At 34.1% G+C, this 27595-nt stretch overlaps 3 protein-coding genes and 2 pseudogenes across 3 annotated transcripts; 3 read left to right on the top strand and 2 right to left on the bottom strand.

The window, feature by feature from the left end:
* Positions 1-27: 27 nt before the first annotated feature.
* Positions 28-2890, top strand: LOC143596480 (oxysterol-binding protein-related protein 1D-like). The gene is made up of 7 exons (XM_077075245.1): positions 28-219; positions 477-561; positions 836-1296; positions 1477-1632; positions 1713-2021; positions 2125-2469; positions 2550-2890. The coding sequence occupies exons 1-7, from the start codon at positions 46-48 to the stop codon at positions 2712-2714; spliced, it is 1695 nt and encodes a 564-aa protein (XP_076931360.1). The 5' UTR covers positions 28-45; the 3' UTR covers positions 2715-2890.
* A 3647-nt stretch (positions 2891-6537) lies between these two features.
* Positions 6538-9547, top strand: LOC143596474 (protein terminal ear1 homolog; annotated as a pseudogene).
* Positions 9548-11311: 1764 nt separating this feature from the next.
* LOC143596479 (uncharacterized) lies at positions 11312-14257 on the bottom strand. Its single transcript, XM_077075244.1, has 2 exons — positions 14152-14257; positions 11312-11428 (listed from the first exon to the last, which is right to left on the bottom strand). Exons 1-2 carry the CDS (start codon positions 14254-14256, stop codon positions 11342-11344), a joined length of 192 nt encoding a protein of 63 aa, XP_076931359.1. The 5' UTR covers position 14257; the 3' UTR covers positions 11312-11341.
* A 4957-nt stretch (positions 14258-19214) lies between these two features.
* LOC143596478 (uncharacterized) lies at positions 19215-21111 on the top strand. Its single transcript, XM_077075243.1, has 2 exons — positions 19215-19632; positions 20015-21111. The coding sequence occupies exons 1-2, from the start codon at positions 19215-19217 to the stop codon at positions 21079-21081; spliced, it is 1485 nt and encodes a 494-aa protein (XP_076931358.1). The 3' UTR covers positions 21082-21111.
* A 2518-nt stretch (positions 21112-23629) lies between these two features.
* LOC143596483 (protein SIEVE ELEMENT OCCLUSION B-like) lies at positions 23630-26856 on the bottom strand (annotated as a pseudogene).
* Between the last annotated feature and the right edge of the window lie 739 nt (positions 26857-27595).

The following is a 27595-nucleotide window of genomic DNA, read 5'->3' as shown; positions in this document are numbered from 1 at the left end:
AAATTTCCTAGATTATCCGTAGGGGATCTTGCTCCTTCAGAAGAAATGGTTATTTCAACCGAGAAATTACGTTCACGTTTGTCACAAGAAGGAATAACAGAGGAAATAATAAAAGACTGTGAATCGATTATGTTGAGTGAACTCACCACCCTGCAAAACCAAATGAAGGCTCTACAGCTTAAACATATAGTTCTTCTGGACACATTAAGACAGTTGGAGGTACTACATATGAGGCTTTGATATCTTATTTTGATATAAACTTTTTTAAGTGATAATGTATGTGGAGGTCAGTCATGTTTTAGCTATATGTGTGTATATGTAAAAGGATAATTTATGTATGCAATTGATCATTCAATTCCATCACCTAACCAATACCTAGATATCACAAAGCGTTTCACTTATTTTAGATCACATTTTGCTTCATGAAGATTTACTTCAAAATCTTGGATTGATTGGTTTACACTTTTGATTTGCAGACCGAGAAAGTTGAACTAGAAACAACTGTAGTTGATGAGACAAAAGAGAGGGATTCTTCTTGTGGGCAAGATAGAAGATTTAGTGGTAAGTTAGTTATGAGATTTAAGATGGTTATGTTTAATACAGTTTTATTAGCTTAATGCGTTTAAGATTGGTAATAAAATTGTTACATGGTTGCTAAAATTGGTGATAAAGTTTAGCCAAGTTTCTATTTGTGCTTACTGCCTAAGTTAAAGCTGGTCTCTAAAAACAGGAAATGAGTGTAAAGTTTGTTTCTACTTCATACAGTTTGCCTTGAATGAAACTAAAAAGGCCACTGCGTATATGTTTCAATATTGTTCACTTATTTTGCAAACAGATTTCTATTCCATCATGTCCGAAGGCAGTGGAACAGATTCTGATGCTGACAATGAAAGCCGGTATGGAGTGGACATTGAATCAGACGAAGAGACCGGAACCTTTTTCGATACAAATGAATTCATGTCGGCTGACGTTTTAAGATGTGCTTCTTATCGAAGTAGAGAATACGGATCAAGTTCTTTATCAAACGGCGAAGATTCTTCCTCATCGGGCCGGGTTGGAACTGAAATTAATTTAGTTCAATATCCTCATATTAAAAGAAGGGACAATTTACCTGAACCAAAGGAAAAAGAAAAGCCGGTTGGTTTATGGTCCATAATCAAAGATAACATTGGAAAGGATTTATCTGGTGTTTGTCTCCCCGTTTATTTTAACGAACCACTTTCTTCATTACAAAAATGCTTTGAGGATTTGGAGTATTCTTGTTTGGTTGATCGAGCATTGGAATGGGGAAAGCAGGTCAGGTACTTAACTTATGCTTATATATGGTTTTGTAACATTAATGCACTCCATGATACTTTACAATATTCTTATAATACAATATTCTTATAAATGTTTAGCTAATAAGCATCCTGACATCCGTACTTGCTATAAAACATGTTTTATATTTGGTCTTTTGAAGTTTGATTTTCTATGCAGGGGAATGATTTGATGAGAATATTAAGCATTGCAGCTTTTGCTGTTTCTGGTTATGCATCAACCGAAGGTCGACAATGCAAACCTTTTAATCCTCTTCTTGGGGAAACCTATGAAGCAGATTATCCAGATAAGGGCCTACGTTTCTTTTCTGAAAAGGTAAATTATTTGATTTAAAACACAATATAAGGTTTGCCATTTACTTCTTTCATCATGATATGATTTTTGCATTTTTATAGGTGAGTCACCATCCGATGATTGTTGCGTGTCACTGTGAGGGCAGAGGCTGGAAATTTTGGGCAGATTCCAATCTAAAGGGAAAATTCTGGGGACGTTCTATTCAGCTCGATCCTGTGGGTGTCCTTACACTGCAATTTGAAGATGGTGAAACATTTCAATGGAGCAAAGTCACCACCTCTATATACAATATTATTCTTGGTAAAATTTATTGTGATCACTATGGTACCATGCGGATTAAGGGTAGTGGTCGGTACTCCTGCAAGCTCAAGTTCCAAGAGCAGTCAATTATTGACAGAAATCCACATCAGGTAACAAATAATTTTATAAAGAAATTGGGGGGTTTATTAAACAAAATCTTTTCTTGTAAATCTTAACCCGAATAAACAAAATCTGCGGATATAAATAATACAGGTACACGGGTTTGTGCACAACAACAGAACAGGAGAAAAGGTAGCAATGTTAATAGGGAAATGGGACGAAGCCATGTACTATGTATTAGGAGACCCGACGACAAAACCGAAAGGGTATGATCCGATGACAGAAGCCGTGTTACTATGGGAAAGAGATAAGTCTGCTACCAAAACAAGATACAATCTCACACCATTTGCGATATCTTTGAATGAAATTACGCCCGGTCTAAGGGATAAACTGCCACCAACTGACTCTAGGCTTAGACCAGACCAACGCCACTTGGAAAACGGTGAATATGAGCTGGCAAATAAAGAGAAACTAAGACTTGAACAGTTACAGAGACAGGTATGCTTTTAGAAATACCTAAAGTACGCTACATGTACGTTTTTATTCTTATTATCTGGTTATCTTGTTTATGTGAACAGGCGAGAAAACTGCAAGAAAGAGGATGGCAACCGAGGTGGTTTAGAAAAGACGAAGATGGTTGTTTCCGATACACGGGTGGCTATTGGGAAACGAGAGAAAAGAAAGACTGGAAGGGAGTTCCTGATATATTTGGGCAGAATGTGGAAGAAGAAAAGGAAGAGTGATGATGTTTTAAGCATTGAAAATGTTGTAACATAAATAAAAGGTAATCGTGCAAACATTATGTTCAAGGCGCATTTGTTATTATCGATGATTTTAATTACCCATCGGTTGCATGATCAATGAACACATGCTCTTAAGTCTTAAGTTATTGTCATGCTTATGTTTTGTACCCACCAACACATTGTTTTTCATGCTTATGTAGTTTACTTGTCTTGCATATTCAAGGCTTTAATATGCCACCTTGAATAAGTTATGATATACAAATTTATTACAGTACATAACCAATTTTAAATAGAGAACTATGATAAACACATTAGGCTTATCTCACTATCTTTCTAACTCTTTATTCATCATGCACTATGCGGTTTTTATAGTTTTTAAGTTTTTTAAATGTATAACTTGGTTTGAATGATAGATGAGATTACAATGTACAGTTTGCATACGCATGCTCTTCTCACCATGTTTGGTATGCTATATTGTTCTTGATCGATAGACCTTTCTTGTATAGATCGAGTTAATGTTAACCTTTTTTTCCCTATTCTTTTGTGTGGGTCAAAGTGTAGAAGATCGAGTCATGATGTTTCTAGAGACCCAAGATCGCGCTTCCAGAGGTGTTGCACGAAAATAGGCATAACTTGAGCTACGGGCTTCTGTTTCAATCGTGCTACCAGTTAAAACGACTGTTGGAACATGGTCCATGTTGTGGTAACATGCCGTAGGCGGGTTATTGTTGGTGCATAATGTCAGTAGTTCAGTATCTTGTGTTTTGTCTGTATCTGTAATCGTTTAGTTTGTTTGTAATGTTTTGAATATTGTTTATTGTATGTTCGCTAGTGTTAGGCGAACTTGGAGGGTAAGCGAAGTTATGACAACTTCGCCTAGTATGTTAGGCGAAGTTGTCGAGATCTATTTAAACCTCCACTTCGGCTTTTAGAAAAAAGGAGGTTTTCTTGTTTTTGAACGAGTTGGATTGTGATCTTTAGCATCACGTGTTGGCTTTGGTATTATATCACTTTTATCATACTATTCCGTGTGTTTATCTATCGATTCATCGTAGTACTTGTCTTACACTCGTATCGTATTACTTGGGAATTCCGCACCATCGTGTTACGAGATACTCCTGTGTAGATCCGGCTGGGAACCTACAGTTACCCCGTTTATTTTCCGAAATAAGCCTTCTAGATACACTTTTGGGCAACTTTTATGTTTTTTGTTTAGTTTTTTGGTTTTCTTTTGGGCTATTGTTGGGCCTGTGGTTGTTTTTGTTGGCCCAAGCCCATTTTGGGCGCTTTATTAATGTGTTAAGTTACTTGTGACCGATCATTGATCAGATTTAAATAAAAACACTTTGGCTTTTCAAATTTCTGCCTTTTGGGGTCGAATTTGGGAGTTTGGGGAAGGATCATCACGGGTATTCAAAGAATCAACGTGATTAACATTTGTTTACTATTCGTACGATGCATCATTATTCCTAAATATAGTCTAGATTTGTGTTATGATGATGTGAAAAGAGATATATCTTAAATGGGATGTAGGTAAGAGTCAAAACACTATTTTGTGACATCTTGTTTATTATAATAAACAAACCTATACCACTATAGTTTATTTTTTAAAATAAACATGATTTCGTGTCTTCGGAACACCAATATCTAGACTAATTGAAGCTCAAGTACAATGGTGTCTAATAAACAAATGAAGACCATTCTTGAATGTAGTGTTGGTCTAATCTTGAATTTGCTAGGAAACATGAACATAGATTCCAACCAGCCCATGAAACAAAAGCCTTTTGGCACTACCAAAGCACCCACACGTACGTCAAAAACGTTGTTACCGAGGTACACCTTGAGACACAAATGGTGCACCACTTAACTTAGTATGCATGCCACCATCAACCCTTGTTACAAGCACTAAGATACAAGAATGGTCTTATGGAATCAATGTCCTCTAGTTATGGTCTTTTTGTTTTATATAATTTGGGTTTGTAGCACTTATGTTCTCCATATCTAAGTGTCGGGTTTAACTTTTTTTCAGTACAATATATAACAAATATCTAGTCACTTAAAAAGACATTATTTAGACAAGAATAAAGATTTAAAATTTATATACTCGTTTACATGAAAAATAAGCGAACAGATTTTATAAGTTGTTAATCATGCTTGACTTAAAGCTAAAATCCATTAATGATACTCTTAAAATTAATAAAAACTAGCAGGTGGTTCGCGTTTTGTGACGGTTTCATAAGAGTTAAATATAACCCGACTTTTAATCGGCTTGCCTTAGACATTGATTAATATTTGGCTATTATTTAAATTATTGTTATTAAATGTGTAATACTAAATGTACTTAATATAGTGAATTAAATATGCATTAATAAATAATGTATACTAATTATTAGTTGTTACAAAAGACAATTTATCTATTGAAAATTTTCTATTACTTAAATTGAACTCATCAAGTGTTGTATCATATGCATAAAACTTTATAAAACTCTTAAAATCCAAAAGTTCTTTGACGTACTTCGTTAAAATGTTTTATATATAGTATAGATAGAGCTTCAATATGAGGTAAAAGTTATAATTGAAACAAATTGATAAAAGTCAACTTGCTCTTGGCTCTTTCAAATCATTCTGTTGGAGATTTTGTGTGATTTTGTATATTTTCTTAATTTCATAGGCAATAAATAAATACTTCATACAACAAATTTTCAAGAATGGAAAAGAATTGAATAATAAATTAATTACTCTCTCCATTTTTGAAATTTTATATATATATTTATTTATTTCTTATATAAAAAAACAACCTTGGCAAAAAGACATCCCTTTCACTTATATACCCCTTTTATGTAGGGCATCAAAAGTACTCCAAAGTGACTTTAATCCTATGCAAATATTCTTACACAACATATGAGGTGGGTCATGTAGAGAAGGAGTGGGACCCAATATAGTGTCATTTGATGGGGAACAGTCGAACTCAAGAATTGTGCTTCCTACCTTAGACTATGTGTTACACATACTCGAATGTTTTCTCTTCTCAAACATGACTACTTTCTACATAGATTGAGAGGATGTTAGTATTATGAATGTGTTAGGTTAATAATTCAATGTTAAGTAAAAAAAAATGATATTAGCATTAGAACTTTTATTTTGTTACGATAGTCTTTTATAAAATACCAGGTATTAGAATAACCTTAAAGCACCCCAGGATTACCTGCCCGTAATAACACTAGTGAGTAACCTAACATGACAATAGCAATCAATGTCTAATGACTTCAATAAGCATCATGCCATAATTATAGATTGTCGAACGTTTCAAATTTGACAGAATTGAAGTATCTATTTGTTATCTGTGTAAAAGATAATCATCACATCCGTCGACAATTACCATGATAAACACGTTCGAATGTATAACAAATAGATTCATAAATTCTAGAAAACTACACACCTCCAAAGGTTAATGATACAATTAGTAGGCGCAAACACATTGTTTAAATGAAATAGTAGTTAATGAAAAACAATGAAACCATACCTTGTACATTATATCAATCTTTTGATATATGGTAAAAAACATAGTGCTAAAGATATCAACCATTAATATCCACATCATCAACCATTAAACAACTACCCAAACTCAACCCCCTTTTGTTCCTTCCAGGAGATATCACACGTACACGTACACGTACACGTACACGTACACGTACACGTACACGTACACGTACACGTACACATACACATACACATACACATACATTCATACCTACATCAACTCAATCAACCCTCACTCTTCACTTTCCTCTGCCAGAAAACCAGCTTCCGACCACCAGTCACCATGGCCGAAGCCGGAGTTCACCGCCTTCCGCCACCCTTAAACCCCACCGCCCAAGAATTCATACCTACTTATTATAATAATAATAATAATAATGTGTACTACACATTACCAATAATAATCCCACCAACACCCACACGTGCACTTGTTTTAACATCAGTCCCAACGCACGTGAGTGAATCCACTGTACGGCGGGACCTAGAGCTGTTTGGTGATGTCCGCGCCGTACAGATGGACAGATTTAGAGACGGGATATTAACTGTTCATTTTCATGACATCAGACACGCGTGTGACGCGTTGAATAATATTCAACATCAACACGTGCAACAAGAATGCCGTGTTAGGCAGTATTTTGATGGACCCATGGTCTGGTCTTTTGCCGGTCCACCGCCTGCACTGCAGGCGCATGGACTGGTTTCGGGTCAAGTGGTTTGGGCACAGTTTGCGTACCCGGTTGCGGCTGGGCTCCCCGACAGGTATAATCAAGGCGGTGTTGTTATTACTTTGGATTCAGACGTATCTACGGCTGCTGTTAGAGATATTTTTAAATCTTTTGGTAATTCTTTTTTTTAACCTTTTTTTTTATTTTTAATAAATGTTAAAAATTGTAATGAAAAATAACTTATTTGGACATGTCGCTTTCAAATGTATCTGAACATACATATCTGACGATGTTGATACTTTTGTTGTTTTGTATCTGGTCATAAATTTCGGATTTTATAGGCTAAATTATTATTATTATTATTATTATTATTATTATTATTGTTTTATTTTTATTATCCTTTTCAATCTTTTATAATTTTTTAGATAGTAAAACCTGCCCTTATTATTATCTTAAGGGGACCTGAAGGTTCAGGGTGAAAATTATTATCTTTAGGGGACCTGAAGGTTCAGGGTGAAAATTAGTGAAATTTCATTGAAAATTATTATTATTATTATTATTATTATTTATTATTATTATTATTATTATTATTATTATTATTATCAGGGTGAAAATTAGTGAAATTTCATTGAAAAAAATTATTATTGTTGGTATTATTATTATTATCTGGGAATGTGAATAAATTTACTAAAATTCCATTGAAGAAAATTTTATTATTATTATTATTATTATTTTCAGGGGATGTGAAGGAAATTAGTGAAATTCCATCGGAAAAACACCAAAAGTTTGTCGAGTTTTATGACACCAGAGACGCAACCAAGGCCGTGAAATTGACAGTAAGCCGGTGGTGGTAGAGTTCATTCGTCCTAGTACTGGGAATGTACTAATTAATATTAATAAGCATAATAAACACATTCCCAACACTATACCCCATGAAGTTCAAAACAAACCATTGTGTAATAATGTCACTTTAAAGAAAAATGTTTACAAGCACCCCAAGTCACCCGAGAATGCTGCTGCCCGAAGCAAGCCGTGGAAGGGTCCCCGATATAATCAAAATGCGGATCCAAGGTATTTGATTAAAGGTGGTACTGATGCTGCTGTTGTTTCCAGTTTTGAAGATAACTGTGATGATCAAAAACATTCCTAATAAGTACAGGTTATTTTTGTAAAACTCTTTATTAATAATATTATCAAAATATATAACATGTCACTTTAACTTAAAACATGTTTTTTTGTTTTGTAGTCTAAAACTATTGCTAAACATGTTGGACAACCATTGCATTCAATGCAACGAGAGCGAAAATCAACCGGTGTCTTCTTACGACTTTGTCTATCTACCGATCGATTTTGTGTACGTTGGAATAATATCGTTAAATTATATTTTTTTCCATTTAAATGAGTAGTGTTGTATTGAAAAAGTCTGAAACAGAATGTGTTGCTAGTCCTTTTTGAATAGCGAAATTATGTCGTTTAGAGAGTATTGAGATTCGGTTTTCGACAGGAATAAATGCAATGTCGGATATGGGTTCGTGAACATGACGTCTCCGGAGGCGACATGGAGGTTATACAAAGCTTTTGATCGTCAAAACTGGGAGGTCTTTAATTCCAAGAAAATATGTCAAATCTCTTATGCCAGAGTACAGGTAAACATTTATATATATATATATATGTAAATATGATTGCATTGTATCAATGTTATTTTGAAATAATAGTTTTAGTTATTATTTATATTTTACAAATAGTATGTAAACATTATTACATACATTAATAAATGTTATTTTGAAATATTTACACCTGAAGTACAGGTATTATTTATATTTTACAAATAGTATGTATGTAAATATCTACATCTAGTGTACAGGTGTTATTTGCATTTTGCAATGTTTTAAAAACCGGTTTTTAACACGTACCGGATTATTCTAAAAAATGGAACAACCAGTTAAATCAGGTTGTATCGAAAAGTTCAACCGAGGTGAATAATTACCCTGTAATTTCATAAAAATGCAACATTAATTGAAAACTAATATAAAAATATATGATTCTATAATGAAATAGAACCCATAATAGAAAATAATACAAATACACTTGATTTTCAAAAAAATAACTTACAAGTTTACTCGTTTTAATTTAATCACTATGCTAACAGTAATTTTTAAAAAATACGGGCTGTAGAATATCAAAATCTCTTGAGCTTAAAACCGGTATGTTAGAAAATACCGCCGTCTCGATATTTTAGCAAACCGCCTAAAATTACCGAACTTAAAATACTGGCCTGATATGCAAAACCTGATATTACCGGTTTAACTGGTTTTTTAAATACAGGGTCTAGATGCATTGAAGGAACATTTCAAGAACTCAAAGTTTCCTGATTCGCCGGAGGAGTACATGCCGGTAGTATTCTCACCGCCGCGTGATGGCAGGACAATGACGGAGACTATACCGGTTGTAAGCGTCACCTGCATTGCCTCTATCACATCACCTTCAGAAGCAGAAGTTGGGTGTCATGATTTGACACACACCATATCTTCTGACCACAATAATAATAATAATGATGATAGTTTGGTTGTAAAAGATATGAATCAGACGGCAGAATCACCACCACCACCGGCGGCGGAGAGAGGTGGTTGATTTGAAGTGTATTTATGGGGATGTGTTGTTTTGTACTGTGCATGGATGGGCTTGATTACTAGTAGGAAGGACTCTATATTATTATTATTATTATTATTATTATTATTAAAATTATATTATATTTAATAAATATATTTTTATTTCTATATTTCTTGAAGTTTTTATAAATGGGTTTTAATTATTTTAATACTTTTAGTATGAAACTTAATAGTAGAGGTTGCATTTAATGATTTAGTACTTGAGTACTTTGAAAAGCCGAAAATAATTAATGGTAGAGAAAATAAGTAATTGTTTCTTAGTAAATCTTTGTAATTAAATGATTATTAAGCGATGGTTTATAGTTAATGCTAGAAAACTTGAATGTTGCATAATGTCTTAGTTGGCAATGCGTAAACTAAGTTGGTAATTGTTTGATGTCATAATATTTTGCAAATAAATTAATGAATCATTAAAGTAATGAATTAATATGTGACATGATACAGGATTTCATAAACTCGCTTTGATTGTCTTTCAAATAAACCAAAGTGTAGTCAGATTAATGTGCTACCCCATTTTTTATTTTATAAACTTTACATCCATGAGCTTTATCTTTGAACTTTAGCCGATCAGTTATCTCATTACCCGCTATTACCATTAATCTACACGAGTTACCAGCCTCTAAGCCACAGCCGCAGTAGAATATGAACTAAGAAGATACTTTCTATGGAATCGATATTTTGCCATATCCGATAGAAAGTTTTCACACTGAAAGCTTCTTTATCGATCAATCATTTAGTAGATTGTACTCGTAAAGCAACCTAAAGCGCCATACAATCAACTTCGTTGTATGAATCTAAGAATCTATCTGGATTTTAGTTTCTAAAATACGAAAGGAAGTACAAACTACCTCAACAAGGGAAACTAGAAGTTCGGGTTGTTGATTGATTAAATAACATTATTTTCATTGTTACCTAATTATATATCTTTTTAAGTATTGTCATTCTATTATAAGAAAAAAAAAACACATAACTTTAATAATATAATGTAATAATTATGTGTTAAAACTGAAAAGTGTGTGTATTAGGAAAAAAAGTAAAAGATAAATTAAAAAGAAAACGTCCACCTTATAATGGCTTAATTTGACCACTTGTTGGGCCACCAAGTTCTCATGTTGATAAGAACCTTGCATGAGCCATAGGCCCATAACTTTACGGAAAGCCCATTGTAAGTTTTTATAATATGTGTTGAATATCAGCATATGATTATTTGACTGATTGTGTAGATTGGTAGCATGTGGAGTGTACATTTAGTTCTCATAATAACAGAAGACAATATCTGCCTTCTGTACATATCTCTAAAGTTGTTTTTCGTCTCATAAAAGAACAATTAGAAAACTACATTTTGCATGATTCGGTATACATCCAAATAGGACAATGTATGATTGTATGTTATAATATGTAGGTTTACGTCCGTATAGAGCATTATCTGTTACAACACTATCCCTAATAGTACAGTTGTAAACAAGTTGAATCGCTCGTGAGCCACTTGCAATCGGCTCGCTAAAAGTTCAGATTGAACCGAGCTCAAAACTAAACACATTCACACCCCTAAAAAGTAATAGGTGTAGAAATCCATCCTTGTGCAGCAAAGTAATTTACCAGCACAAAGTAGCTATTATAGAGAAGACAAACTATTCAACAACAAACGAACAAACATGAGCATCTTCTTAATACAAAAGTTATGTCCTGAGGATACAACATTTTGGAGGGGAAATCATAGACGATAACGACCCGGTAAATTGATCGATTATGTAAATCAAGCAAGCGGGCCTCTCTCTTTGTTTTCTTGTAGCAACTGCTCTCTCACTCTCCTGATCTCCGCTTCCTTTTCCATTCTTTCTTTCTGCAGATGTACACACACAATCTATTATATGCTGTTGTTCAGTTCTCACTTGTATCCGATCATCACTCAAACTCCATGAAGGTCATACATAGGTCAGGTGGGTTAGTTAACAGGCTTGGGTAGACAGTAAACTGGTACCCGTTGAAACAGGCTCACCTATGACCCGCTTTCTGTTAAGTTGATCTTTTTACGACTATTGTACTTGTTCTGAATTATTACAGATAACAAAAGGACCAAAACTGAACCAATTATATAAATAGTTCAAAATTGCCATGTGAATACATTTGAACTTTTAAAAGTTAAACAAACGTCTCATGATACTTACAGTCCGTTAGGATCTTATCATATGTGAATAAAACAAAATGGACAACACACTTGCGCATTGCATTTGTTCGAGGAAATTATAACCACTTTTAAAGGGAAACAAGTAGTGATGCTTTTAGACTACTATGAGACACTCCTTAATCGTCAATGACCCGATCCTGCATACATGTCTGATGCGGTACTGATCCGAGTCCAATCAAAAATCACATGCAAAAACCGATCTAATCGTTTGTACAGATGCGATCAACATCAATTGTTACTGAAATATACGTAAATAATATGTATAACTTTGTCAAACTAAAAGTTATACACTTTATCTACGCATCTTAGAGAAACAACAATTGGAAAGCATGCAACGGAGATTTCTTTCTGACTGTTGCTTGCATTTGCATATGAAAGAACAAGAAGATCTGATCGTTTTCGCGTGTAAACCTTGATTGGAGTCAAATCATTACCGTACCAGACGTGTACGCATGATCGGGATAGTTGACGATTAAGAAGATCGTCCCATCATAGTCTAGAAACATCACTACGTGTTTCCTTTGGGAAGCATTTGCAATTTCGTCAAACATATACACTGCACAGATATGCTATCGGCCCTATTCGATTCACACATACTTAAATCCCAAACTTTCAATTTATAGTATATGTCCTCAACCTTTGAGCTTGTAACTAAAAATTGTTTTCGGTTAGGGAAAGCTCCAAATTTTCCAACTTAATTATAGGCCGACTTCAGAAAAGCAGTATTTGAGGTACTAGCAATAGTTATAACAAAAAACTAAAAGTGTTCATTATATTTACATAAAGATACTGATACCAATTGTATCACGTCTACACACAGAAATGCTATAAAGAATTGGTTGAAACTTGTAAATGATAAAGCGGTCTAATCAATCGTTGTAACAAAACCAATACTTTAACATTGATTAGAGAGACATATTCTGCATTTCATATACTCAACAGATATTTAGGATTACTTAAAAAAACCGGTATCTTATCAGCTTATTGCCTTTTAACATAAGCAGTTTGGAAACCACAACAAACTAGCTTAAACCACTTGAATTCAAGGCAACTTATTTCACTTACAAATAATCAAATAAACAGTTTCAACAAGAAATCCCAAATGCCCCAAAACCGTATACGTACCAATCAAGATGTGACTGAATAAATAGGACTGAAGAAACTAGATTCATCATAATAACCTTGCATTGCGTTAGTTCAAATATCTTAGTAGCAAAGAACAAAATAAGTAATCTGTTTGCTCAAACCCCTAGACCCTAGAAAACAATAACTAACATCACCTTATCTGAAACTATTCAGTATAACTAAATTCATTAATATACTGTTCACGCCCAGATTTAGGTCTCAGAGTTGAAACAGGATACAAGCTAGCATAAAAATTTTACTGTTTTTTCTCCAATCCATAGAGTTAGCACTAATTTCAATCTTTAATCCAAAATTCAAACATTTTGTTTAACAATAGAATAAAGTCATAAACTACTTGTCTTATCGTAAACACTAGGGGTGTAAACGAGCCAAGCCCGAACTCAACAAGGCTCAAGCTCGACTCGTTTTGACAATTGACGTGTGAAAGCTTGAACTCAGCTTGTTTCAAGCTCTTTTTCTAAGGCTCGATCTCAGCTGTTGAGTAGTTTTTTCTAGCTTAAGCTCGACTTGTTTCTCTCTCTTTTTCTATAGCTCGAGCTCAGCTTGTGAGTTGTTTCTTCAAGCTTAGGCTCGCCTCGTTTATTATTTAAAAATTATCTTAAATACGTTTCAAATTATTTTTATACATTTTGATAACAAAAACCTTAAACGAGCCTAAGCTCGGCCTGATGTCGTGTAGTACTTAATACATAGAAGTCCAAAACAGGGGTGTAAACTGTAAACGATCTGAGCCGAGCTCGACTCGTTTTCACTTAATAGAGCTCGAGCTCGGCTTGTTTCAAGCTATGTTTCTAAAGCTCGAGCTCAGCTCATGAGTTACTTTTTCAAGCTCAGGCTAGACTCGTTCATTATTTATCAATTAACCTATATACGTTTTTAATTAATTTAATATATTTTGAGAAAAACCTTAAACGAGCCAAAACTCGGCTCGAGCTCGACCACACAGTACAAAATTAATACATATGTATGAATAATATATACACTAGGCTCGAGCTCGAGTTCGGCTCATTTCGAGCTTCTTATCGATCCGATCTCGACTAACTCCGCAGCGAATTACGTAAAATTGGAATTTGTTTTAGCCAGGAGTTTTATAATTGGAACCCTAGATTATAATATTATGCAAATCGAAATTGAACAACACAATCGCATAGATAGATAGTTATATATATATATATAAATATGTTTATAAATAGATAGGTGTTATTAATATGAATAATGAGTGATTAATCAACCTTTTCGTCCTGGTGAAGAGCGATCCAGACGTGAACTTTGTCCATTGACTGCCAGAATACAAATGCACCAAGTGACATACCGAAGAACGTCGTCATGTTCACCATCTTCGATCAGATCCTGAATCTGAGACCTAATTTTCAATCGACGCGTGACGGATTTTAACTCATGAGAGCTCGGCTGCTTTTTTACCTAGGCTTAGCTCGTTTATTATGAACTAGTAGGGTGTAAAAATATCAGAATATGAATTATCCGAAAATTCGGATATCCTAGATTTCAGATTTAGACACTGATTTAGGAAATTTTTCGGATAGTTCGGATATCCAAACTATCCGAAATAGTTTTTTTAATTATTAATAATAAATAATATTATTTATAAATTTCGGATAACTTTCGGATATATCGGATAATTTTTTGGATATTTCGGATATCTAAAATATTTTTAACTAGTATTGTTTTTAACTTTTTAATATTTATTATTTTTTTAAAGATTTTCGGATATCTGATTCACTATCCGATCGGATATCCGACTTTGAACACCCCTATTAACTAGTAGGTACTTGTTCGGTGTGGCGATGGCAATATTTATCTCCTTGTCGTTATTTTTAATAGTTTTAGGTCATCTCGTGATATATTGTATAATACATTGGCTATCAATTCGATTTAAAAATATGTTAGTATATAACCATCACACGTGTAGTGTAACGAAAATAACACAACATAAATATGGATGAGACTACAACAAAAAAAACAAGATTAGTTATATAAGTATGATAACTCTATTGATAATGGTGATAAAACCATAACAAGTTAATTTGTTGGGTAATTGGGTTAGTTAATTAGTAACTTACTACATGTTAAAACCTTTCCATCTTTGATTTGTTTGTTCTAGATAAACAAAAAGAAAAAAAAAAGATGCCTTCGATTTGTATTTTGTTTTTTCTACCTTTTATTTTAACATTGAAAAAAAATGAAATTACAATGTTGCTCTTTAACTTTGGCAAGCCGAGATTGGATTATAAAATGTGACAACCCCGACTTTGCGATTCAACAATATTATATATTAATACTAAAAATTTCGAGAATCAAACTTAACCAATAACTGACAGGCGTTTTAATTTTGGTAAGTTTGTAATGATTATTGCAAAATGAACTTATTTGGTGCGTATGTGGCATCGTTATAAGTCTTCATTGAGATCCTCGATACAATAACGCGATGCCATATATTTAACCATTACTTTGAGACGCGATGCTATATATTTAAACCTATATATTTATTAGGTTTGTGTGACATTCAAGGTGACTGTTGTCGTCGTTTGCGCAACTGGCTCATGCATCCACCTGGGGCTGCTGGGCTGGCTTCGGCTTCGGCTAGGGTTGGCGGTCATGTGAGGAACATTACACTTGGAGCTTTCAATCGTGTTCTAGGATGAGTGACGTATGTATGGGGTTTATTTGTGACTAAGTTGTTTGGTGGGAAAAACACGCCGGAGCAACCGACTGCCCCACTGCCATGGCCATCTTTTCCCATTCTTCCTATTTCTTTTTCGGCCTTGGCCACTCTGGCGTTTTCGATTCAACTTGATTCAACAATATTCACTTGATTCAGCAAATCTAAAACTCCAAACAAACACAAAACTTTAAATCGATTCAGCTTGATGAAGTAATAAGAATAGACACACAAGATATAACAGTCAAACGAAATTCATCATTGTAACAAACTCGTATAAACTCACAACTATCAACAGATCCAACACGGACCTAGATGGAAACCCTAATTGAGCTAAATCAAGAAGAGACGAAACAATCACAAATAGACTAAATAATTTTTAGTCTTCACTCATCTTCTTTTATAATCTACATATCATAAACGTTTGTTCTTAGATTATACCATGCGCTTTGTATAGTCAAAATAGCTTGTATTGTGCATTATGCTTCAAGCTCCGGTTAAGTGCAACTACCAGATTAACTCCATGGTTGTTTATTAGTTATCCAACCTTAACTTAGTTAGAACTAAAACATACAATATTTTGATTATACGAATTGAACTTAGATACATTTAAACAACATGTGAGTGACTGCTAGCTCTTTGCTATAATACTATACTTTTTTTCTTATTAGTCACTTATTTAAAACTCAAACTTTTAACTATATTATCTTGTAGGAAGTGTGTGAATAATCGGATAGCAAACAAAACAGTTATACTTTGCTTAAAAATTATATAGTACACTATTACATATATAATATCATTGCCTAACCAACAAAAAGATACCACGTCCATGGCTTTATCGAAGTGTTCTTATTGGTTTACTGCTAACTAATTATTTAATATTAAATTATTAGGAAAATAAATCCAGATTTCACTTTCTATGAAAGATTTAACATGCAAAAGTATCGTCATGTCATACGACATCCATGTTTTTGATATTTATAAAACCTAGTGTTGTCGTTTTTGTTAGCAGTTTCCTAGAATTAATATATATCATGGAGTCATCATCAATACATATGATATATATACATTTTTAATGGACGTTAAATTTATAATCTAGAAAAGTTTAATAAGTGTAGACAGCAAGTATACAATAACTATATAAGTTACTTATCATGATTAGTTAGTCTCCACTCTCCAACCAAATCTTATAATGAATCATTTATAATATAAGTCATAACTAATACGCAATTAGAATACCAATAAACAACCAATTTTAAGTATATAACCTAAAAAACATATCATGCATATGCGGTGCATGTATATGTAGATGATGAACGAGTTGCATCTATTTTCGCGAGCTACAATTAATTTTTGTTTTGGGTTTGGCAAAGATTATAACATATAAAAAAAATGAAAATATTTAAATGAAAATATTATGTTCAAAAAGTGCCGTTGTAAAATTTTTAAGTATTTTAGTGGTTTTATTTAATCTATACCGTATGCATAGATATATAGTTGTTTAGTACAAAACCATTCTTGGTAAAATACACATAAGCACCCGTATTTATTGCTTTAATCGTTATACCTATAGGGTTTAGCTCACACCATGTATGTTACTCATCTATCTATAATATATATAAACGAAATCATAAAAATTCTACGTGTCGTGATGTGGTCGATTCCCCCTTTTTCGAGTCACCCGATTTGCTTGATTTTTATATGGAGGCTTCTCATGCATTTGACCCAAATTCACGGTTATGGGTCGCATCAAACCCAGAAATTTCTTAAACGGGTTATAACATCTCATTAAATTAAAAACTAACCTCACCAAATATTTGATATAAAAATCTTATAAAGTAGGGATATGCTAAAAATTAATATCTGATTTATTTAGAAAATATATGTATTATTTATAATTAAAAAACCAATTTTAAAGTAAAAAAAAATAAACGGGTCTTGGGTCTCATCAAACTTATATAGGTTTTAAACCGGGTTATATATTTTATTTATTTGTGGAACAATTTATCATCAAACCATAAGTATATTGTTAACTTTCACACAATAGAAAAAATAAAATTTCAAAAAATAAATGAATATTAAAAACAAATGATATAAAACAACTCTATAATATTGACGATAGTTATGTATAAATGTTTACTCTATATATTTATCTATCTTTCTTTTGAATGAAAACATTATCTATCTATGTATTTTAAAACTCATATGCCAAGTTTTAGCTCTTGTGTGTTTTCTTTGATATAAATCATTATCATTGTTTTAAATCATCATGAAAAGAAATATATTATGGCAAGTTGAAAGACTAGTTGCACTTTTGGATTAAAATAAACATTTAAAGGGATTAAATATGAAAGAGTTTCCATTTAGTAGCACTACTAATTAATCCAAGACGGCTTTGACATGGCCAAATTATAGGACTAGTTTATATATACCAAAAATTGCCTTTACCCTTGAAAACGAACTACACCATTTTTAAATTTCAAAGACCTAGACAACGCATAACAACACAAATTATCTTTGTTCTTAGGACAAGACGTCGACAAATGGATAATCAACCAAAACAAGCATGACGAAAAACATGTCAAGATTTCTAGTTTCAAATAGAAAGTCAATGCACCTTTCACCGGTCGATTATGACTTATAATTAACCAATTCATGTAGCTTCATGTCAAATACCAAATTATATAAACCAGTTAAATAAGACATGCTTATTGTATGTTTACCTAACTGAGCTTTATAGCAATTTGTACGTTGAAGCTTTTTATCATACAAAATTCAGTTATTTTCATGCCATTTTCACCTGTATATATCAATTATTAAAAATCTAAAGCATTACAATGGATTTAAATTATGTCCTTATGGTATGTTTACCATGCAGTTTTTTTTAAAAATCATGTAATTGAAGTTTTTGTTATGAAAAAAATATGCCCGCTTTAAGAAAATGGTCATTTTACTTTGAATTATAACGTTTTAACTTTGATTCTAATTAAATTTATCTAAAAAAACTAATTAAAATAATGTTTAAATGTGAGTTTTTAAGAATGTTACCCAAATACAAATACCGGATATATGTTTACTAATTTATTTTATTCCTTGTGAAAATAAAATAAAAAAAATTATATTTCCTTTTTTTACTTTTATTTTTTCTGTTAGTTATGAATTAAGAAAAGGTTAGCACGAATTTAACAAGTTTTATTATTATTCTACACAAAAAGTCATCCAACCTTATTTTTTTAACTTTAGACCTATCTTTTTTTTTATAAATATTATAAAAAAAAACTACTAAACCAAGTTTTATAACAGTAAAGCTATTAAACTTGTATGAAATATACTTATGTATATAAATTAAAAACTAGACGGAGAAAGGGTAAAATAGAAAAAAAAAATCATAAAAATGAAGAACATAATAAATTACAATAAAATTTTGTCGATAGCTTAAAGAGTTAATAATATTTTTAAAGTAAAAGAGAAAAAAAAAAGAATATATCCACGTTTATGGGAATTTCAATGCTCTATATATAAATCATCGCTACCTTCGTTTGCCTCAACATTAATCCACATTTACATTAACCAACACACTTAATAGAAATCTATTAGTCTCCGGTCGCCGGAAAAATGAAACTCCGCTCACTTCTCTCCACCTGCTCCGCCACCGACGACACAATCACCATAAAACAACCACATAAATCTAAACAACCAACACCTAACCGGTTATTCTCCGACACAAGCAGCATCATGTCGGATATAACCACAAGTCCATCAATTGACACTAGTTACAATAGCCTACATAGCAACCTCTCTATTCAAACACTACCTTCTGTTCCTTCCCTACAAAAACTCTCACCCGAAACTCTAAACCTCGCCGTCTCCCACGGCTACATCGATTCCCTCAAACCCGCCCTGGCCGGACACGTTAACTTCCTAGCGGTTAATAATAACCTCCTCTACGCCGCTACCGGAAACCTCATCCACGTATTCGACACAACGTCGTTTACGCTAATGGACACATTCAGCGTCAAAGAATCTGCATCAGGTAATTAACATCTGACCTCCTGTACCATAAATATTGTCCGCTTCATATTTTAACATAATGATATATCATGTTACATTATATTATTCGGTTAAAGTTTAATAAAAGATATAAAAAGGTTTTCTTTATGTATATTTAGTTATTTAAATCTAATCAAGACAATAAGATTTGGGTATGAAAATTAACTGAAAAAATAAAATAAATGTAACATTCTGTCTCTTGTACCATCAGTAATTCAGTATTATCAACTTATGTTACATTATATCATTTTGTTGAAATTTAATAAAACATATAGAGAATCTTCATATCAAATGATTGTTTATAAAAATCATATTTTCTTTTTTTTTCTTGACATTTTTTTATGTGATCAAATAAATGTTATCAGGTACAGTTAAGTCCGTAACGTTTCATAATGGAAGTATATTTACATCTCACCAAGACACTAAAATCCGAGTTTGGAAATTAAAGGAAAATAAACATAAATTGTCCGTGATGGATGGCCCATCCAGGAACTCACGGCATAAACAGGTCGGAACACTACCGACGCTAGAAGATCGGTTGCTCCGATCTGTTTTTAAAAAGAACTATGTCAATGTACGCCGTCATAGACGACGACTATGGATCGAGCACCACGACGCTGTTTCTGGACTAGCGAAGATAGACGACGAGCTAATGTGTTCGATTTCATGGGATAAGTATTTGAAGATATGGAAAACTTCGAGTCTTCGATGTGTGGAGAGTATTAAAGCACACGACGACGCGATTAACGTGGTCGTCGTGGCTGTGGACGGGACAATCTATACAGGATCCGCCGATAGGCGGATTAAAGTTTGGGGGAAACCGAAACCGATTTTAGAAACCGAAACCAAAACTAAATATGTACTTATTGCCACGTTGGAGAAGCACAAATCAGCAGTGAATGCACTAGCACTAAACGAAGTCGGTTCCGTCTTATTTTCGGGCGCGTGTGATCGTTCGATATTAGTATGGGAGAAGGAAGACAGTGCGAATCATATGGCGGTCACGGGTGCATTGCGTGGTCACTCGAAGGCGATATTGTGTTTGATCAACGTCTCGGATTTGTTGTTCAGCGGCTCGGCTGATCGGACGGTTAGGATCTGGCAACGTGGAGTTGTGGGGAAGTTTTGTTGTTTGGCCATTTTAGACGGTCATAAACAACCAGTTCGATCACTGGTGGCAGATATTAAAAATATACGATTAATAACTGGGGGACCTGGGTGTGTCTCTAATAGTATGACTGTATTAGAAGGCCATAAACAACCAATTCGATCATTGGATGCAGATTCGGATTCAAAGATTACAAAATCCGAATCTGTAACTGCGATTAAGGTTTTTAGTGGGAGCTTTGAAGGGGAAATTAAGATATGGAAAGTTGAGGTTTTGAAATTCAACAGTCCCATGTCAACTCCTCTTATTAAAATGAAACTATGAATACAATAAAAGTTTCAAGATTAATTGTTGTGTTTTAGTTAGAAGATTGAAATTTGTAACAAAATTCTCATGATTAGCTACTATTATTTATCTTACCAATTACATTATTTAATTTGTGTTTAGGTTTTTGTTTGATTTCATAGTTAGGGTTGTAAACTTGTAACTCAATTAAAGAAACTCGGTTGAAATTATGTTGAGTTAAATTGGCTCTAATAAACTTTAAGTTGAAGCGAGCTTGTTTTTACAGAGATTTTGAGTTGAGGTGAGCTGACTCGTATATTTTCAAGCTTGAGTATGGCACGGCCTGCGTACATTCGTGTTCATGATACATTTATTTTGTATTGATTAATATAAGGTTATTAATTGTTAAACTATCATATTTTATAACTTAATTGGTTAATTACATAATTAATTAGGATAATATAAAATTATAGAGAATTGAATGAAATGATTGGTAGGGCGGAAGTAACTATGTTTGTGGGATAAAAGAAACATATTCTTGAAAACAACTATAATTGTTTTTGTTTCTTTTGTACATTACAATAACCATTGTTTTGTTCTTGTTGTTCTAGCACAACTAATTAAAAGCTTCACAATGTTCTTGTTACAGTAAATATGTTTTTGTATATAAACAGAATCAACCATGCATGATTTATATAATTATATATATTTACACCATTTTAATATGTAAAAAATATTACTTCCATTTTTAGAAAACGTTTACAATAAAATGACAGACAAACGGGCAATAAGCTGCGCCGCTACCCCCTTTGATACCTATGTTCCAGACTGACGAGCCTTGCCCAATTTGTCGCAAGGTCTGTTTGGATTCTTTTTGAGACCATGCGGTGCATTGCAAAGAATTGCCCGGCTTTAAGTACAAACATGATTTGGTTAGGGATGTTTTGTGTGATGTTCTTAAACGGGCAGAGATTTCTGCTAAAAAGGAGGCCTCTGTTAACTTTCTCACGGATCCTCTTGAATGGAGGTCTACTTTACGACCAGCTGATATTCTTGTGTTCGGGTGGGCAGGGGGGAAACACGCTTGTGTGGATCTTACAGGAGTGTCTTCTCTTGTTGGGCTCAGGGACCGTGAGTTTGTTGTGGGTCAGGCTGCGTTGAAGGCTGAATCAGACAAAGTTGTTAAACACGAGAAAGCTTGTTTAGAGAATCAACATGTCTTTCTCCCTTTTGCTTTTGATACATTTGGTTTTCTGGCCCAGAGGCTGTAAATTTTTTGAGTAGGGTTCAGTGAGTCGTACACGAAACCTCTTCAACAATGTATTAAACGTTTAAACTCCAAATGATTTATATAATAGATTTGAATTTGAAAGAAATAACGCGTCATTCTTATTAGTTGTATAGTTTTAATAGTCAAAATACGACTCTTACTATTCAAAATCAAACTATACAATAAATCCAACATTTGGCATGATGTAGCTGGTTTTATAAGCCAATTTTGTCAATCCATATAATATGAATTTAGATATACTATTTTAGCACTTTTAGCAAAATCCCATAAAGAATGTGACAAAAGAAGTATTATATAAAGATATAAAATATTAAAATGTCACGTAAACCCACAAAAAATGGAATTAAGAAAGATGCACACAAACTTCATTACTAGTATCAAGCTAGTGGTCATGTGCCAACACCTTCATAGGTCAACAAACAACATTTGCAATTTGCACTTGTAATATTTTCTAAACAATGCTTGTTATTAAAGCAGGGCATGTTGACCAATCATGTGTGATATAAGTTGTACCATTTCTACGTATTTCTATTATATCATTTTGTAAATAAATTAATTAATTAACAAAGAATAGAACAATAGATAAACAATAAACATACACTGCACGAGTCGTGTATTATCATCATGTACTTGATCTTGTTAGAAAAATAAAAGAAAAACGGTATTGAATACGCTTGTTATTTATTTATTTACTTAGTTTTGCAATTGATGTTAAGTTCGGTAGTTGTTGCAAAAATATTTTGCTACCATGCTATTGAAGATAACAGCACGATCCATAACACCGTTAGTCTTGTTACAGAAAAATACTCGTTAGTAATCCGATAAAAAATAATTGCATATGGAATTATGCATTCTCTTATACTTTAAAAGAAACAGTCTATATAAGTCTTGCAGATCCAATGAATTGAAAAAAACTCAATGTGCATCATTATTGCCCAACATTTTCAACGTCATACCCCCCCTAATAAAAAACTTTCTTTATTAATTTTTTTTTTCAAGTTGAGTTTCTTGAGCACCACAAACACCGTACATTCCGGTCACCTTTTGAGATAAAACAAAAGTTAGTTTCAATATTTAATCAACATGAGTTTTAAACAGTTTTAGACTTTTATCTAGTAAAAAATTGTTTTTTTGTACAATATTATTAAAACATATATAAAAGAGCCAAGTACAACTTCATTATACTCACAATTTGAAAATAAACAACCAACCACTTAGTCGTAACATATTATACTCACGAGTCACCGATATCTCCTCAATCTATAATTCAATTCAAGAAGCATAATATAATCGTACTTAGTCAGTGCAGCATCGGTACAATACTAACCTCTCCATTGACCGCCCGCATGCACGCAAACAACTCTCTCCGACACATAATTCCCGGTGGTACCCCGTAAGATTAAATGGTTGCAATGATGTAGGGGCCGGTTTGCCTCAAGATGGTCGTTTAAGGCCGGTAGAAAACCCCTCTTTTATGCATCATCCCGCCACTCACTATACATGGTCAAACTCGTTAAAACCGTGACACCATCCGACCTTCTCATCCAATCATTCGACCCACGACATATCACGGCCCAACCCTGATCATTTCCATCATATGTAAGCATCACGTTAATTTCACGTAGAATTGGGTCTTCATCATTTCCTGTGTTGGAGTTTTGAGTGCAACATGCTCTCGAGTCGAGCCCAAAAGAACCATATTAGAGTTAGGTGCGGGAGTACATGGCTAAGATTGTTAGCTCGGATTATATCGTTGTTTTTCCTCACTTCTCCCCTGGGTTGCTTTTCCCAACATATAACATCTCGAGCTGGATTCCAGACTCACGAGCCATTGCTTGTGCGACTGTTGTAAATCTTCGAATCCACTCCAAATCCCCCCCTCCATACAAACAAATGTATTTTCCCTCATAAACCTAGCACAAAATTACTTTACTTCATATAAAGCAGAACCATAGTAAGCTCATAAAATAAAAAAATGGTTCTTCTCTTGGTAAGATTAAGATAAAAATGTGGTTTTGGCGTTTTGCATAAAGCATAACTCCAAACTCTAAAAAACCCATAAAACAAAAATGTATACATGTTTAGATTAAGATAAAATGTGAGTAACGCTAACGTACCCAACTGAAAATTTGTGGCTCGATGCTTCCATCGATAAGCAACTCAATCCTCCAAGTTTCCTCACTCCAAAGTGCTTCTTCCCTCATGCTAGTGAACGGGAAAGCCACACTTCCCCATATCCACATCATGTGTAGCGCATTGGTGTTGACGATCCTCCCCTGAGGATCCATCGCCACGAGCAACGGTTTGTGGTTAAAGTGCCACACCTCCTTAATGTACTTGATCACTGTTGGATCAAGTAACGAGGGGTGAAACACTAAATACCATGACATCATATTTCTTAACCCCTCAAATTTGCTTTGGTTTTCTTGGGTCCATGGTGTTTCCATATGACTGGGCTCCACCGGGAGCCAGACCACCTCAAACTGGCTCTCGGCTCCTGTCGGGTTTAGCTTTGCCTCTTGGTACATATGGTCAAGAACAAATAGCTCATCTTCTGGCAAGTCAAGGTCCGAAATGTAAAGCAACACCATCTTCTTCTTTAGTATGTCGATACTAACCTAATCTCGCACCAAGATTCAATTTTGATCAAATTATTAGCCGCTATAACTAATGATCTTTATTAAAACCAATGTACGAGCAATGAATAATGAACACACACCCGATTCTTTGTACTGCTTTCGTACAATGGTAGTTGATCATCTTTTAGGTAAATCAATTGCTTGAGAGGCTTTGTGTTATCAAGATATGGAGTCTCCATGACGCGGACAATCATTAGGTATTCTTCAATCTGCTTCCTCTCATCTAATCATCAAATGTTAGTTTCAAAATCTAGTGATTATCACTAAATGCTCATACTAATTTAGCATATATTATCTTACTAATATGGTGATTGCATATATCTAGTTGATGCTTGAGGTGATCATGAATGTTGATGATCTTGTGAGCCAAACTTGATAGCTCCCAGGCTTCCGTGGTCGTGGTGATATGCCTATGTTAAAATGTGTTATTTATGGTTCTTGAGAATTTGTAAGGGAAATTAAGTTACTAAAAAAGTGGCCATTTGAGACCGATTACGACTGAAATAAGGTTCAAAAAACGTCTGGTCGGAAATTACCAATTTATTAGTAGTGTAACAATGTTATTACATACTCATGTTAAAAAATGTCATTATTTATTTATTTTTCATTATGTTGTCTTGATTGTGCTTGATCTTGCATTCTGCATGCACTAGCTATGATTCCAGTTGCGAACTAGTTGCTAATTTTGTGACCGTTTTTTTGTTTGTAAATTTCGATCACAATTTTCTAGTTTTCTACCAGTGATGTTGTATACTTCTATAGAGTGTATAATGGACAAAGATCGAATGAGATGAAAACGTACCCATGCACCATTCCGATTAGATTAATGAGAATAGAAGTACACGCGACAATGCTTCGAATGATCCAGCAAACCGCAGTGGGAATAAGAGTGGTGGCTGTAATGAGGGCCGTAATGAGTTCAGGAGTATCCGGGCTAATGTATTGCTTGGGAAGATCCTCAAATCGAACAACGCAATGAGTCAAGCCAAGCATGGCTTTGAGGAGGTTAGTGCCGGCCTCAAACCTTGGTTTGAGAGCCTCATCCCGCTCGAGCACATCATGGATTTGCTTGAGGTAGGCATTGGACTTAGCAAGCAGATTCGAACGCACAAATGTACCACCAACCAAAACTCGCCATAGTTCTCCAAGAAAGACGCTAGTGTAATAATTGCTTTTACATCCCATTCGTAGTGGGAAAGCATGTGGAATATCCCTGTGGTGGTTTCATGTGCGTCGTCACTTCCAGTGCCTATGCTGGAAACCTACACGTGGTTCTCAACATATTATTGATTATAAAACACGCTCTTGCCCTATATATGTATAATATATTATAACTTTATAGCCATTCATCTTATAAATATATTTAACGTTGATATCACATGAAACCTTATTAGTCGTGAATGCCATGGCTTCAAGCATCTGACTAACGTTATAGACCACACTATAAACTATGGCATCTATTTCCGGTTGAGTACGCTACAAATAAAAAACAATAATATTCAATTTTAGGATGATTTTATAAACAAAGTACATATAAAAAAACATACATGATGGCCTGTGTCTAGATTGGCTCTATACGTGATGTCTTCAATGATTTGAAGAAGTGGTTTGACATCAAAATAGGTGCCATCAGGAGCGTGTGTGGCAAGTATGTTTTTCATCATGGCATTGTCATCCGAGGAGGAGAACATGTGTCGGTCACCTCGTGTAGGAAACCTTGAAATAGATGCCATCGGGAGCGTGTTTGCCTCAAGATACTCATTTAAGGCCGGTAGAAAACCCCTGCTTTGTGCCTCATCTTGCCACTCACTATACTTGTTAATACTCGTTAAAATCGCGAGACCATCAGACCTTCTCATCCAATCGTTCGACCCATGACATATCACGGCCCAACCCTGATTATCTTCATCATATGTAAGCATCATGTTAATCTCATGTAGAATCGGGTCTTCATCTAATGATATCCTATGTTGAAGTTTTGAGTACAACATTCTCTCTAGTCGAACCCAAAAGAACCATATTAGAGTTAGGTCCGGGAGCACGTGGCTAAGACTCAACTCGGATTATATCGTTGTTTTTTCTCACTTTCTCCCCTGGGTTGCTTTTCCCGACATATAACATCTCGAGTTGGATTCCAGCCTTACGGGCCATTGCTTGTGCGCTTGATGTAAATTGACGAATCCACTCCAAATCCTCTCCTCCGTACAAACAAATGTATTTTTTCTTCAGCAACCTGTCAACAAAATTACATTACTTTATATACAGCAGAACCCTTAAACACTAAACTCATAAAATTAAAATTGTACTTATGCTATTAACATTAAGATAAAATTGTGTGTTTGCGTAAAGCAGAACCCTAAACTCTGAACACTAAACCCATAAAAAGACAAATGTACGTATGTTGTTAAGTTTAAGATAAAATATGAGTTACGCTAACGTATCCAAGTGAAAATATTTGGCTCAATTGAATCAGCAAGCAACTCAATCCTCCAAGTTTCCTCACGCCAAAGTGCTTCTTCCCTCATGCTAGTGAACGGGAAAGCCACGCTTCCCCATATCCATATCATGTATAGCGCATTGGTGTTGACGATTTCCCCCTGAGAATTTATCACCACGAGCAATG

Source organism: Bidens hawaiensis, unplaced genomic scaffold, assembly GCF_021521415.1.
Source record: "Bidens hawaiensis isolate Kalapana, Puna unplaced genomic scaffold, B.hawaiensis_p1.1 tig00046624_1, whole genome shotgun sequence".
Lineage (NCBI taxonomy): Eukaryota > Viridiplantae > Streptophyta > Magnoliopsida > Asterales > Asteraceae > Bidens > Bidens hawaiensis.
Note: the sequence above shows the minus strand (reverse complement) of the source record. Positions and strands in the feature narration are given on the sequence as shown.